This window comes from Dermacentor andersoni, chromosome 10 (genome assembly GCF_023375885.2).
Source record: "Dermacentor andersoni chromosome 10, qqDerAnde1_hic_scaffold, whole genome shotgun sequence".
In the NCBI taxonomy this organism is placed as follows: domain Eukaryota; kingdom Metazoa; phylum Arthropoda; class Arachnida; order Ixodida; family Ixodidae; genus Dermacentor; species Dermacentor andersoni.
In genome coordinates, this window is record NC_092823.1 from 70310289 (window position 1) to 70326547 (window position 16259).

The 16259-nt window shown below is 47.4% G+C and overlaps 1 protein-coding gene across 1 annotated transcript; it reads right to left on the reverse strand.

Moving 5' to 3' along the window:
- Positions 1–1304: 1304 nt before the first annotated feature.
- Positions 1305–11208, reverse strand: LOC126531708 (uncharacterized). Its single transcript, XM_055070438.2, has 6 exons — positions 6954–11208; positions 5747–5945; positions 5224–5635; positions 3896–4029; positions 3748–3812; positions 1305–3014 (listed from the first exon to the last, which is right to left on the reverse strand). The coding sequence occupies exons 1-6, from the start codon at positions 7155–7157 to the stop codon at positions 2628–2630; spliced, it is 1401 nt and encodes a 466-aa protein (XP_054926413.2). The 5' UTR covers positions 7158–11208; the 3' UTR covers positions 1305–2627.
- Between the last annotated feature and the right edge of the window lie 5051 nt (positions 11209–16259).

Sequence of the window (16259 nt, forward strand, 5' to 3'; positions counted from 1 at the left end):
AGAATTAAGCAGTACGGCATCCTGAAACATAACATCCCGATTTCACTTATTTCGTCTATGAATGAGGTTTTCCATATGTGCTGTGTTTTGGCAAATCTTCAACCTCACATAATTGCAGTGACATAAGCACAATGACAAGAATGTGCCCTTTTAATTTTGGAGTTCACTAGGTGTGGACTGTTTCCCTGGATGTGTCAATGTATGAGACTTGCAAGCTCCTCATATGCTGTGAAAGACGCTGTCGTAGAGGGCTGTGGATAAATTTTGACCATCTGTGGTTCTTTAATCTGCCCTGTTATTAAACCACAGATGGATTTTCTTGCATTTTGCCTGCATTAAAATGTACCCACTGCAGCAGGGATTGTGTCCCAAGGTCTTCCAAATGGAAAAAGATGCCTGAAGAGATAGTGTCCACATTATCTCTAATGATGCATATTCTTTCCTTGCATTGATATTTATGTGTACATGTATGCTGTTGTTACTGCTGTAACATTTTTTTCACTTGCGGTAGTATTCTGCATTTTTCTTGTTTTCTACATCCCCACTACAATGCCAGACAATGCACTGCGGGTATTATGGTAGATAAATAAATAAGCTGTGTGCATGCAGGAAGGTATGACACTTAGTACACAGCACCACATCAACTTTGTTTTCACACTTGTCCTTGCCCAAGTTCATCACATCAAAAAAGAAAAGAAAAACTAGCAGGATTGTTCTAACTCTGTAACATCAATTTTTCATCATGAGCTGAAGTTACACGGAATTAATTGGTAGGGGTGTGAGGGGGGGAGTTGGGAGACGCAGCCTGGGCTACCACAGTGTTCTTGACCGATTGCATCTCATATCTTCATATCTTTCGAGGGTTTTAAACAAATCATCATGCATCTAGTTGTAGAGCTGCTCTCAAATAAGGGTCACCTCTGTGTAGATTTAGTTGCAGGTGACAGTGGAGACAGTAATATAGTTAACTCATCAGTATTTGTATTCACTAAAGGGCGCATGTGATGTCACTGTGTTGAGAACTCTTTGCATGGTGCGTTGCAGTGACGTGTGACATCAGAGCATACAGGCCGTGGGTTGTTTTGTGTGTTACCATGACATGAGGTTGCATGTTGTTCAATCATTGTGTCGGGTGGTCTGTGCTGTGACACCGTCGTCATTGTGAAAATGAGGAAAGATTTAACAAAAGCCTACACTTCAAAACTGCAGGCATTGCATCTGTCTTGTGAGCTAGCTCCTGCATATGCACTGGCTCTCTGCGAAGCATGACCCAACAGACTGTGGCAGCAGTGAACATGGTGAAGTTGAACATGTAATAAAAAGTTTACTTGAAAGCTTTGGCACATCTCTGCAACTCTTAGTGATGCAAAACAATAAATATCATAGCACAAACATTTCTCACTTACCTATACACTCGTATAAATACTTGGCCCTTTCACTGCACAGCACATATTTTTTCAACGCTAGAGAAGCCAAGCAAGATCTGTACAAACTTGCTTCATCTTACAAGTGGTTAGCAGTGTCTTAGAAGCTACATATGTGAGGTGACTGCTTGCCACGAGTGTACTCTAATCAGACACTCCTGAGCCAATGTGACAAGTGTGGAAGTTGTTGCCATGTGCTTGCAGTTCCCACTCCACTGCAAGCCACCTGTGATATACGAGGGGAAGTGAAAAAGCAAAGGCACTAAGGTTTGATAGCACTGCTAGCATCCAGCGCTGAATTAGTGTCGTCTACAACGCTTCTATGGAACGTCTCACTCTTGTTGTTACATTAGTCATTAGAGTGTAGCAGACTCCTAAACATGGCAGCTCCATTTTTGGAAAGTATGTGCAAGGTGGGTCCCAAAAGAATTGTCAGCGCAGCATAAGGCACGAAGGTTGGACATCTCTCGTAAACATTTGGCTTGTTAGCGTTCCGATGGAGATGAATTTTTACAGCGAATTGTTACTGTAGACGAAACTTGGGTGCATCATCACGAACCGGAAAGTAAGGCTGTGAGCATGGTTTGGAAACACTCATCACCAGAAGTTAAGAAATTTAAACGTCAACCATCAGCTGGTAAGATTATGCTAACACTATTCTGGGACATGGAAGGTGTGGTAGCCGTTCATGTCAGCCCAAGAGGCGAAAGTGTGAACAGTGAGAACTATTGTGATGTGTTGTGAACTAAACAAACCTGCAATCAGATTAAAACGTTGTGGAAAACTGCAAAAAAGGTTTCATCCTGCAGCAAGATAACGCTCGGCCACATTCTTCCAAATGGACAGCCGAAACAATAAAGGAGCTTGGATTTAAATTGCTGGAACACCTACCATACAGTCCACACCTGGCTCCAAGCGATTTTCATGTATTTGGACCATTGAAGGAAGCGCTCAGGGGAAGATTTGCAACCGATGTAGAAGTCATTGATGCGGTGCAAAATTGGTTACAGGTGCAATCAAAAAAAACTTTTTTTTCCGACGGAACAAAAAAGCTTGTGAAACATTGGGCAAACTGCGTTGAAGTGCAGGGAGGTTATGTAGAAAATGTATGTTTCAGTTTTTTATCATTAGAATAAATGTGCCTTTTCTCAAAAGTCCCTTTACTTTTTGACTTCCCCTTATAATTATATGCAGCAAAGAACCTTAAACAAGGTGCTTAATATAGAAATTAAAATAAAAATGTTCGAGCCTGGGAATTGCCTCGGACAAAAAGTGCTCATCACGTTCAACAACAATTGGGACAGTTTGCTTGGAGGTGTAAACAAAAAAAAAACACTGTGTCGTGTTTGTTACATACATTGTAATTTGCATTTGTGTGTAATACTGATGGCGCTTGTTCACTTCCAAGTGTCCATCTCTGTACACAATGTACTTAATGAAGCTTGATTCCTTGGTGTGGTCGATAAGTACATCGTCTTTCCTGGAGTACGGGCACTTAATTTCCAGCAGAGTTGTTTGGTCTCCATACTTGAAAAGTCCGTCAGGGCTGGCACACAGCCATGGTTGCTTCAGATGCACAATGAGACCAACCTGCAGTCATATTGGTTGAGAGTTTGCAGTTGCACAGATTGTGGCACATTCCAAGTCGTTTATATATGACTGCTATGCAGGTGTTTCAGTCTGCACTTCTTACAAAATTTTGACAATTTATTATACGTTGAACAAGGGCAGTATGCTGTTTCATCTTTAAATGAAAAAAGGTCGGAAAACCTTGCAACTTCAGACTGCAGGCCTACTTTTCACATTATATAGATATGTAGCATCACTGCATTTAGTAGTTATGCAAGAATGTGACCCATATACTCATATTTTTACAGTGTAAGTGCTGGAAGGCAACACATAATTAAGTTTATTGGCAGATATGATGGTAGCAGGCACATTAATTTGGCAGTGGTTACTTGCTTTTAAAGTTAGCGTCTTTTAATTGATTACTTTTTTGCTGCTATACAGGGTGTTCAAAATTATGTAAGCTTTATTAAATTTTTAGAAATCGCCTGTGGCAGGTAGCATAATTCTTATCATTAAGCTGGGTTATTCGATGAGGCGGACATTCGTAGCACGAGATATCCAAACACCCTTTAGAATCACGAGTTTAGCTTTCATGCAGTTGCCGACTTTCAAGCAGAAGAAAAGCTCCTTTGTGATATAGCACTTCGGAGTGTTGCAGCATAAATATGTACCCAACTGAAAATCTGCTGTGGTCATTGCAACTTTCATGCAAATTTTTCCACCATTTCAGACCTTCATGCAGCTCACCACATACCTGCAAAACAGGCCCTCCTATTTTCTGCTCGAACTGTTCCCTGGCTATAGCTTCCGTCTTTCGCCCTAAGGAAATAAAGGAATTAACAATATTTTTTGCACTGGTGTAAAATCAGCTCATTAGAATTTGCATGCTGCCTTCAGTTTACCGTGCATAACGGCCTTCCCAAAGAAGGGCTTCCTGCGTTTAATCTGTTCGCCAAGAGAGTCCAATGGTAGCCGTCTGGCGACTACTGCATGGGCGATTGAACTTGACAGCCGGATCGCGCGTTCATTGTGCCACCTGCGGAAACAGCAGCCACGAAATAGCGTATTTACTCGCGTAAGGAACACACCCCCAAATTGGACGCGAAAAGTCTGATCTTTTTTTTCCCCTCTCGTAATGAACGCACTCCAAACTTTGCTACTGTGCAGTCCCACGCTCGAACGGCCGTGCCATAGTTTTTCGGAGAGACTAGGATATTTTACTGTCGCACATGTGTTTACAGCAAGCGCACTTAATCTCGATGCCCGTCCACGGCAAAGCCACGATCACTACGGTAAGCATGCGGTAGGCTGCGCATATCACGGTCGCTTGGGGCCTGACGGAAGCAGCGACCGCGATAACGCTCAGCCTGCCTGCTCTTGCCGCATGCTTGCCGCCAGTGCCGGCGCAAAGGCACCGCGCTGGCTCGAGAAAGAAAAACGGCAACTGCGCAGGTAACAGACTCTACTCCGACGTAAAGAGCGCGCGCGCGATGCGCGGCAGGTCGCGGCGCTTGGGAGAGGAGGAGGCGCGGCCGGCAAACGGTCGGCGTAGTCTGCTGCGCGTTTTTCTACCTGTCTTTGGTTTCGCTGTGTGCCGTGGGCCCAAAGTCGTGTTATTCGCCTGCTGTGGGAGGGGGAGCTTATCTGCTCACAAAACGGAAAGACTGATCAGATACCAATAAACTTTGACATGCCGATGAGCAGGACGGTAGAGCAAAGAGACGCACACAGCGTGCGTGTCAAAACAGTTGCCGAAAAGCAGCGCTTCAACGTGATGCTTGCGATAACGGCAGACGGCCGGAAGCGGCTGCAAGGTCGAACTGTTGTGGAACCACAAAGTGTATGAAGCGGCCAGAGTCTTCGACGACGGTCTGGTGGTAAATTTCGATGCGTGGTTAAGTGCAACAAAATGCTGTTACGGTAATTTGCAAATAGCTTACGTCTATTTTTACTAGCTGCGAAGCTATCTAATTCATTTTTCATATAATTGCCGTCTTAGTTTTTTTATTTGTGCTGTTTCGAAAAAGTTCCCGTGAAACTTACCCCGCACAATAAGCGCACCCCCAACTTAACTTGTTTTGATTCTTTTGGGAATAAGCAAGTGCGCTAATTACGCAAGCATATACGGTAATTTTCTATATTCTGCCTATTTTGCGTATTCTAATTATCTTTAAAAATCCTACAATGCAGTAAACTCATGAACATTGAATTGATACCGCAGCTTATTTACCTTTTGCAGCCAGCCTGCAGGACTGTACCTGCAGCAATCTCCTCGGCATCCTCCCGTGAGCACAGCACTTTAGAAAAAAAAAACTTGCTTTCTTCTACAGTCATTCGCGCGGTTAGTTGGCATCGTGAGATGGTCAGCACTGTAGGTGTCTGAGAGGTTGCTGCCATTACACTGTACACAGGCATGTCTGCCTCCCATGATATCATTTTTTGTAGACTTGACAGGTGAGAATTTCGCAAAACTGTTTCTTTACTGATTGAAAGCACCCTGATCTCATCTTTTTGTGAGGCACTCATTGATGCTAATTTTTGAATATCATTGTGAGGACAGGCTATCTCAGAAAAATGTTCATGAACGTATGATGGGGGAACCTCGTCGGGACATGTGCCTCCGATGAATATCTTCTTCGGACCTGCAACATGAGTAGTTGCAATATACTATAAAGTTCATGTCAACAGACAGTATATGATAACTACGTATTTGCAGGCATAAAAGAAGCCCGAGGGCGAATGGTAAAACTTACGACCGAAGAGCTCTTCTATAGATTCTTTGGCATCTATATTTGGCCTTCGTGAAGGGCGTCCCCAGGTTTGTGGAAGCTCTGTACATGATGCCGGCTGAAATTCATTTACCCAGAGCACCACAGCAGCAGCATGCTTGCATTTGCCCAGGCCAGCCTTGCATGTGCATTTACTTGAAATTATGGCACGCTGAGGCGAAAGCTGAAATGCATATATGCAGTGAACAGCCGCATGTGCATGCGTAGAATGAGAATTCATGCTTTCTACAACACAAATTGCCTAGTACGTCCCTACATAGGCAGCTGTGCCACACCAAGCAGCGAAAAGTGTACCGTGGCAAGCACCAAAAAATTGGGAATGCACAACACAGCAAGCAGCAGAAAGTGAGATGCATAGCATCATTAATTCACAGATAATGTCAAGGGAATGCGCGACACAGCAAGTAGCAAAAATGAGAGATGCAGTATATAATTTACAGGTCAAGTCCAACATCTCACTTCTGATAATCACTATTAAATGGCAGACCGACATAGCAGCAGGCATGGCTGGTGATTCACGATTCGAGACCCGGCCACAGCGACAATTAACAATTCGACCGATGCGAAGTGGTGAAGTGACCAGGTGTGTGCAAATGACCACAAATGGCCGGGCTGATTCAGTGACAATTCACTACCCCACTACGAGCAGCACAGGTTAGAGAGTTAAATGTGCTCATACTTGACCTCAAGCCAGCATGTTGAGGCAGCGCAGCAAGGTAGTATTGATTACAGCAGATCGATGTTCGAGCGCTGTCATTAAAAGCTACATCAAGCGATAGCAGCGCACGAGCTCGCGCTGCAGCGCGCTTCGCACGTACGTGCGAGCTCATATGCATTGCATCAGTTATTACCAGTTAACAAAAGGGACAGATGGCCGCCACTACAACGCAGGCATAACTACTTGTTTAGCGGCATGCAGTCAACAAAGATTGCAGGAGGCCCGCCGTTTCGCGGCATGTCGAAAGACCGCTGCCGTCGCGGCGCGTACGATCGTGCGCTCGAGCAGTTCGTAATCGCGGCATGCTGAAAGACCGCTGCCGTCGCGGCGCGTACCGTCGTGTGCTCGAGCAGTTCCGTACACATAATGTCTGCTTATCGCTGCTGTGGATTCACTCATAGCAAGCATTTCCTCGCGTTTGTGCGCCTGAATCTAGCAGCGTGCAAACCTTACCTGAAGTTCCACTTCGTACGCGACTCGCTTCACTTGCGATTGACACCGCGCTAAAACTTCGCCGCTTAATTCTTGAACGGCGTACACGTATTCGGCACTGCATAATTTCTTGCCTTTACGCAGCGTGCCACCCCTGAAAAAATCTTCGGCGCCTGATATTCGCTGCAGGCCGTGATACAACACAACCGAAAGTGGCGGGTCCATAGTGTAAACGTGCTTTCCGAAGCAGACGACGGAGCTTGGTACGACCCATTTTAGGATAGAGGGCGCTTTTTAGCACCTTTTTCGCAGCGCCCCCTGGGCAATGCAAGAGCCCCATTGTCCCTTTGACCCATGTCCTGCCTTTCAGTGGTCGAACTGTGAACCTTTGACCTTAGCTTAGGCTCGGCAAATCCTTGGCTTGTCTGTTGTAGTACAACGTTGCTTTTTGCCTTTTCGCCTTTCTTTTCTCGCTCACGTCGACTGCTTTAGGTTGCAGTAGCTCCGATGGTGTTGGCAAAGTCGTTCTTGTGCGGCGACTCATGAGTAATTGCACTGGACTAGCGTTGAGTCGTTGCAGCGGAGTGTTTCTGTAATCAAGAAACGCCATTTGTGGATCTGAGTGGCTGTCTTCTGCTTTCTTGAGCAGCATTTTTGCCGTTTTTACGGCTGATTCAGCCATTCCATTGGAACGCGGGTATCCTGGGCTTGACGTCTTATGTTCGAAGTTCCAGCTTTTCGAAAAGTTGTCGAATTCCTCGCTAGTGAATTGTGGTCCGTTGTCGCTTATCAGGATTCTTGGTATTCCATGTCTTGCAAAGTGAAGCTTTAGTTTGAGTATTACTTGAGTGGAGCTCATTGATTTCAGTTGGTCCACTTCCCAAAAGTTGCTGTAGTAATCCACTGTGATCAAGAAGTTATTTCCGTTCAATTCGAAAATGTCGCATCCAACTCGCTCCCATGGATAGCTTGGTTCTGGGTGAGGAGAGAGAGTTTCTCGTTGCTGGGAGTGTGCGTGCTTTTGACACACTTCGCACCCTGCGATGAGGTCTTTTAATTCTGCATTCATCCCTGGCCAAAAGACACATTCACGAGCGCGCCTTAGACAGCTCTCGATCCCAAGATGTGATGAGTGAAGCGTTGCTTTGATCTCACCTCTCAGAGAAATTGGTACGATTAGACGTAATCCCTTGAAAATGAGGTTGTCTTCCACTGTAAGCTCATCTCTGTATGTGAAGTACATGCGCGTGTCTTGGGGTTGACGCTTATCTTGTGGCCAACCTGACAAGATGATTGCTTTCAACCTTTGCAGTGATTCATCTCTCTCAGTCGCAGACCGAATCTTTTCCAGGGTTTCTTTTCACACAGGAAGGTAGTGCAAGACGTTGATGTTTTCAAGTTCTTGTTCATTGCTTTCGTTGGGAAGGAACGCACGTGACATTGTATCAGCCAAAAGTAATTCTTTGCCTGGTCTGTGCTCGATGACGATGTTGTATCTTTGCGCCTGAAGAATCATGCCTTGTAGTCGTCTTGGAACTTGGTCCAATCGTTTCTTCAGGATCGCTTGTAGTGGCTTGTGATCGCTGATGATTTTTGTTTCTCTTCCGAATGTGTACTGGTGGAACTTGTTTAGTGCGAAGACGATGGCCAACATTTCCTTTTCAATTTGTGCATAGCGGCTTTCTGTCGGTGTAAGTGCTCTGCTGGCGAACGAGATTGGCTGTCCGTCTTGAAGAAGAGCTGCTCCGAGTCCAAGATCGCTTGCATCACACTGAATTTCTAACTGCTTTCGTGAGTCGAAGTAGGCCAGAATTGGAGCTCTTGCCACAGCGTCTTTTGCCTTTTGAAATGCTTCTTCTTGCGGTTTTCCCCAGTGCCATGGTGTATCTTTGACAGTGAGCTTTCTCAGTGGCTCTAATACACGCGAAATTTTCGGCAAGAATCTGGAGAGATAGTTGATCATTCCGCAGAAGCGTTGTATTCCCTGGACGTCGACTGGCTTTGGCATTTGTTCAATTGCCTTGACTTTATTTGGATCAACTTTTAGTCCTTCTTTTGTCAGCAGGTGTCCCAGGAAGACAGTTGATGAGGCTCTGAGCTGAGTTTTTTCTTTGTTGAGACGAATTCCGATTTGTCGGCATCTCTGGAGTAGACTCACTAATTTCTTGTCATGATCTTTGACAGCATCTTTTTCATTTTCGCCCACTCCATAGACAAGAATGTCGTCTGCAACGCAGAGAACTCCGCTAAGTCCTTCAAGTGCCACTTGAAGTCTTTTCTGAAAAATTTCGCTGCTTACCGCAAGTCCAAACGGCAGGCGGAGCCATCGATAACGACCTTTTGGTGTTTGAAATGTGGTCATAAAGCTTGACTCATTATCGAGAGAACATTGCCAGTAGCCTTCTCGCAAATCTAGTTTTGAGAAGATTTTTGCTTTGGCAAGATCGGGTAGGACATCATCAAGGATGGGCAATGTGTGACGTTCCCGTTCGAGAGCCTCGTTCAGTGCTTGTGGGTCAATGCATATTCGCATTTCACCATTTTTCTTGGTTGCCACAACCAATCTGCTCACCCACTGCGTTGGCTCTGCTACACTTTTAATGACACCTCTTTTCTCCAGGCTTGCCAATGTTTCTTCCAATTGCGGTTTAATGCTGACAGGCACTCTGCAACTTGTTATCGCTTTCGGAAGCATATCTGGCTTGGTCACCAAGTGTACTTTTCCCGGGAGTGTTCCTAGAGTGTCACCAAAAACATCTGGGTATTTTTCCACTATGTGATGAGTGAAATTTTGTTCTGGAATTTCGTCGATTCCAGCCACAAGGTTATAGTCTATGGTTATCAGACCCATTTTCTCAGCTGTCGATCTTCCGATGAGAGGAGTGAAGTCATCTTTAACCACTATGAATTCCACAGAATGTCTCTGTCCGTTTGCGGTTGTAACATCTAGTTGCGCTTTGCCTGAACAGTGAACTTTGCTGCCATTCCACGTTCGCAGTGTTGTTGTGCACGGTTGTATCTGCTGTTGCTTGACGTGTCTAGCCGGGATGACGTCAACAGCTGCACCGCTGTCCACTTGAAACTTTACTTGAGTTCCGTTCACTCTCAGAGACGTGTGAACTGAGCTGGGCTTGTGGCTTTGAACTGCCAGTATGTTTTCATCCTCGCTATCTACTGCCAGGCCAGCAATTACCTTGCTGCTTTTACAAACTGCCGCGAAGTGATTTCGTTTTTTGCACTTGCTGCATGTTTGCTTCCAAGCTGGGCATGTTTCTCTTTTGCGCTCGTGGCTACCACCGCAATACCTGCATTTTGGTACGTTAGCTTTTTGTGGTTTTCCTTTCACGCTTTTCGAGTTGACATTGGTGCGATGGACGAATTTCTTCACTGCGTGCACTGTCTCGCTGCTTGATGGAGTACCCTCTTTATATGCCTTCATTTGAATTTTCGTGGCTTCGTGTGCCCGACACACCTTTTCAACCTTCTCTAGGGTCGGATCGTCTAACTTGAGAATGTCTGCACGGGCCTTTTCGTCATAGATACCACAGACGATCTGGTCGCGGATCATTTTTTCTCTTTCGTTTCCGAATCCACAATCGCGCGCCTTGAGCTTCAAGTCTGTTACGAAGCTGTCGAACTGCTCTTCCTCCCGTTGCATGCGAGTTCGGAAGACGTATCGCGAGTACAGCTCGTTGTGCTTCGGTAAGAAATGCGCGTCGAGGAGGCTGATGACATATGCGTAGTTAAATTCTGGGTTTGGTCTTTCCTCAGTCGATCCCCCGAAGTCCAAAGTGTTGTAGATATCAAGCAGTGAAGAACCACCGACGGTCAAAAGAAGTGCTACTTGCCGGTCAGATGGTGCTCTCGCTGTGTTAGTTGCTTTGAGGTACAGCGTGAAGCTCTGCTTGAAGGCTCGCCATTGTTCCGCAGCGTTTCCACTGGAGTCGAATTTCGCAGGTGCAGGAATCTTCTCCATTGCTGATGCGCTGATCTTAGAACTAGTTCACTTCTGACACCATGTTTCGTTATGTCTCGTATAGTGGACGATAGAACACTGGACTTTTGTTAACGGAGGTTAACTGGGTTTATTAAGCATGGAGTACACAGGAATGGGTGTGGTTACATGGAGGTACAGAGAGTAGAGTGTCTTGAGACGGGGCGGCGGCCGACCAGCAGGAGAGGAGCGGGAGAGCCAGACGCAACCTGATATGTCGTCTGCTCAGAGTTCATAGAGGAGGAGGGCTGCTGCGACGGTGGGAGCGGAGGTTTCAGAAGGGGCGCGTGGTCAGCACGTGCGGGATGGTGGCGCCATCTCTTGAGCCTTCTTGTAACAGGACTGCTTTCACTCGCATCCGCACTACGTGTGTCCCCCTTTGCTCTCATGGGCGTGAACTTCGGCCTCTCAAACTTGGAGCCAAATTCACCCTTTTGACCGTCCTTAGCTCCGCGAGCCCGACGCGTCACAAACTCCTCGGCTAGCTCGGCGGCTCTAGCCACCGTACTAACGTCTGGCCTATCCAAGACCCAGTACCGCACGTTGTCAGGTAACCGACTATAAAACTGTTCTAGCCCGAAACACTGCAGAACTTTCTCGTGGTCACCAAACGCTTTCTCTTCTTTGAGACACTCCTGCATGTTTGACATAAGCCTGTACGCAAACTCTGTATATGACTCACTTTTGCCTTTCTCATTTTCCCGAAACTTCCGACGGAACGCCTCCGCTGACAGCCTGTACTTTTTTAGCAGACTCGATTTCACTTGGTCGAAATCCTCTGCCTCCTCTCTCTTCAAGCGAGCGACTACGTCGGCCGCCTCGCCGGGTAACAAAGTGAGCAAGCGCTGTGGCCACGTTTCCCGAGAGAACCCCTGCTTCTCGCACGTTCGCTCAAAGTTAACGCCCGTTGTTGCAAATGGGTCGCAAGCCCCAAGGGTAGCGTTGGCCTGGCGGCCTGGGGCACAACTGGAAGCATCCGAAGGTCCCGGCAAATCATGAGTCGACTGGTAACAGAACAACTGGTTTATTCTAACATCGCAAAAGAGCGGGCGGTCAGGTCGACCGAAGTGGAGAGACGGGAGAGCACGTAACTCAACGGAAGAAATCGGAGCCTCTCTCGGCGTCCGGGGGCAGCTGCTTTTTATAGTCTCGGAGTCGAGGGCAAGAGGGAACGCCTGATAGAGGCGCACGTGACGCGCGGCACGGACAGGCTGAGAGACACGTTGGGACGAGTGTAGTGACGCATCCGCCGGACCGGCGCCGGTCAGACCTCCTCGCTTCACACTTGGGGAGCTCCTCTCCCCGGCTGCCGCGCTTTGACAAGCGTGGGCACCAACATGCACACACACACACACGCACACTTGAAGACACGTGGCATTGAAACATGCCTGGACGCGCGTGGCGGGGAGGCGTATCGGCGGCGCTGAACGGGCCAAAATGTCCGCCGCTTTGAACGAAGCCCCGGCGTCCGTTGCATCCGCGCCGGCTATACCGCGCGTCGTAGGCGAAACGTAACACGGCTCAATGATGTTCTTGCCCAGCATTTTGTTGACTTCACTTCGAATTACTCTGCGTTCAGATGCAGAAACTCGATATGGTCGTCGGTGAATAGGAGTAGCATCGCCAATAAGAATCCGATGCTTGACCGCGAGCGTCTGGCCTAAAGCACGATCGTCGAAGTCGAAAATATCTTTGTAGGACGATAACACTTGGTAAAGGTCTTCAGCCTGCGCAGAAGACAGGTCCGTCGCAATCATTTTCTGTATCTTGGGGTCGGCGGCCGATTCTGGCATGATGGGCCCCATAAGCTCGCAAGAAGCATCGGTCAATAATGTTACCACGTGATGGTCGCCGTGACAATCAACGTTGGCAAGGCAAATACCTTGCGGTAGAATTTGCTTTGCCAATCCAAAGTTACAGATAGGTAGGAAAGTGCGGTTCGCCGCAATAGTAAGTATACTGTGAGGCACGGTAACGTCATACTGTAGCGGAATGTCGGGCAGAGGAGTGACCAGGTACTGGCCATCAGGGACCTGTGGGGAAGACAAGAGTTCAATATAGGCTATTGATTTTGGCGGCAGGTGAATAAAGCCGGTGGGGCGTTGGCGGCACTGGGGTGCGTCAGAAGGTTCTGTGACAATCGGCAACTCAAGGAGAAGGGTACTGGCAGAGCAGTCAATAAGAGCAGAATGCGCGGAGAGAAGATCGAGGCGGAGAATGAGGTCGTGAGGGCACTGAGCAATCACGGTGAAGCGGACAGGAGTGTGGCGGCCGGCGATGCTGACACGTGCCGTACACATGCCGATGATAGGCACAGTATGGCCATCCGCAACGCGGACGACGCGTGCCGACGCTGGGGTGAGGAGCTTGTTCAGTCGTCGTTGGACGGCAGCACTCATAATAGAAAGATGTGCACCTGTATCGATGAGTGCCGTGACAGGATAGCCATCAACGTCAGCGTCGAGAAGGTTTTCTTTCGTGTGTAACGTCAGCAGAGAATTTGAGGGCAGAGTGGACAAGGCAGCTTCACCTCCAGAAGCTGCAGTGCCTAGTTTTCCGGCTGGATCCGTCAGGCGATAGGCGACGGAGAGAAGCGACGGGGTTGGGGCGAACGAGACTGATGGCGTCGAGCTGAGGGCGAGCGGCTGTAGCGAAGGTTCGAGGCAGGAGCATCAGCGGCAATGGGGTCATGGCGGGTGGCATAGGGAACAGAAGATCCAAAGGGGCGGGAATGAGCGGCGGTGTATGTCCGAGGAGGTGGTGGCCATCGATTGCGGCAGTGACGAGCGACGTGGCCGATGCGACAGCAGTGAAAGCAGATCGGCCTGTCATCAGGGGTACGCCAATCGGACGGGTTGCGGCGAGGTGTGGGAAAGAAAGGCTGCCGGGGACGAGGGGGGCTGCTAGAGAACTGGGGAACCATTGGTATAGACGATGAGCACACGGAGTTGAGACCCACGTTCTCAAATTCCTTTCTGACGACGGCCTGAATCAGCGCAATCGCGGTTGCTGGTGGATCGGGAGGCGTCGCGGAGAAAGCTGGCAAACAGGTGGCCTCGAGCTCTCGGCGAACAATACGAGTTACATCGTCACAGGGGGTGGTTTGACGCGGTCGACTCTCACATGTCGACGTAGCGGCAGTGTTAGGGAGCCGCGTGATGTGATGTGCGATACGGCGGCTCTTAGCTTGTTCAAGGCGACGGCATTCTTTGATGATGGCGTCGATAGTCGAGACGTGGCCGAAAAAAAGCAAATTGAAAGCATCGTCGGCGATGCCTTTTAGCACATGCGACACTTTATCTGCCTCAGACATAGTATCGTCAGCTTTGCGGCAGAGAGCCAAGACGTCGAGGATGTATGAAACGTACGGCTCTGTAGATGTCTGAACACGAGACGCAAGAGCCTTTCTCGCGACAGCCTTGCGCCCAATGGGGTCGCCGAACAGTTCCCTCAGCTTTTCTTTGAAACTGTCCCAGCTGTTTATCTCGTCGTCATGCGTTTGGTGCCACACGCGTGGGGTGCCGCCGAGATAAAAGATGACATTGGCGAGCATGTGCGCTGGGTCCGACCTGTTATTAGCACTGGCGTCGTAGGGCTTGATCCATTCGTCAACGTCCTCTCCGTCCAGGCCAGAGAACACACCAGGGTCGCGATGTCGGGCAACCGTGATAATGGGAGCAGTCGAACAAGCCGAAGCCGCTGCAGAGGCGGTCTCGTCACCGGAAGGCATGGTATCAAGCTCGACGTACCGACCACTCCGGAGTCCCATGGTGAGGACGGGGATCGCCAACCTCCACCAGATTGTTACGTGTGAAAAGACACAGAAAAGAAGCTATATACAAGTTATTTACACTGGAGCCAGATCGCCAGGCCGACACTCGCTCGCGGCAAAAGGCACAGACCCACTTCGTCGTCGTTCTCGCGGCGGCTCGTACCTTCACCATCACTCGATGATATCGTAATAATATCACAGGACAAACCTTTCAGTTTTCATGTTTTGGTTAGTTGTTGAGGCACATGTTAATTCTACAGGACGTATTTCGGTCTTTTTTTGTTTTGACGGGCTGTTTCTGCTGCGCATCCATGGCTTTGTCTTTGTGAAGTTGGCCTGTGTGTTTAAAATCTTTGTCTTCACGAATAAACTTCCAGTTGAGTCGGCGTTCATGTGTGTTCCTACCTTAATTCGTCCTTCTCATCTCTGTTTGGGAGGTTGTGAAATATAAATGTACACCGAATTGGTGAAGTGTCCATAGAATTGATGCATGAAGTTATTTGCGCTGTTTACTTCAGGAAGAACGCTATAGCGTCTTATCGTCTTTGTATTTAACACTGAGTACATTTTTCTAGTTCAACTTCAAGGAGTCCCCTGAGGAAGCCAATACGAGTGATGGTAACTTCCTTTGTGTGTAAGATTTATCAATTTCATCCATTCAAGGCATGATATGGCACATGCCTGATTGTAGGTTGCAAGCATTCGTAGTAAGATCTACGTTTCGGTTCTCATGACGCTTCTTTGTACTGTGCTGCATTCTCCAGGCACATGAAACTTTTTTATGTTCTAAGTGCATGCGTCCTTTTTCTATTTGTTGGAGCGAAAACTGTGAGCTTAAATAGGCATATATATCACTTTCCTTGTAATTTTTTTCAACACGGGTGCTGCATCTCCCTCTATGTTTCAGTTACTGCGTTGTCCCAATTTTTATTCAACCTTTATGTATTTTATGGAGCAAAACTCTGGTGCTATTTTAATAACGTCTTACCTGCGAAATTAAGGTAATTGGTGTTTTGTGTATGCATTTATTTGCGTTTTTCACTGTCTCACCAATCTGGCTGTCGAGTCATTGGAACCTTTTGTCATCCTTTATGACTATTTCTTGGGTACTTGATAATGAAAGTGCAGATGACCATTTATTTGGCTGTTTGGAATTGTGTTAGCCGTGTGTTACTACCAATATTCTGTGCTAAATAATTATCTTTTCACTTATCGTTCAAGGTATTAGCCTTGGCATATCTCTTTATTGACTGAGGTACCACTTAGTTGCTGGGTATAGGGGAAAAGGCCTCAAAAAGTGCTCTAATTAGCTTTGTGCACGTCCAGAAAAATTACCTGCAAATGAGCTCACTAAATTGAGGAAATACCAGCAACAATCTCTTCTGTACGCCAAATTAACATAATCAAATGGTGTACTGTTTGTTCTTGACTTGTTCCAGGGAGATAAGCTGCATTCATTACACAAAATTTTACAAGTTTATTTCTGAAGTAAGCAATCCTGGCTTGTCAGAAACATGATTCAGGTGCTCACCATGCCCGACAACTTTCTAAATGATATCTC

Coding starts and splice junctions, on each gene's coding strand:
- LOC126531708 (XM_055070438.2), bottom strand. CDS start 7,157: ATGGACCCGCCACTTTCGGTTGTGTTGTATCACGGCCTGCAGCGAATA. Junction 4,030..5,223: donor CTGCAGGCTGGCTGCAAAAG/GTAAATAAGCTG, acceptor CTGTTTCCGCAG/GTGGCACAATGAACGCGCGA. Junction 3,015..3,747: donor TAGGAGGGCCTGTTTTGCAG/GTATGTGGTGAG, acceptor ATATGACTGCAG/GTTGGTCTCATTGTGCATCT.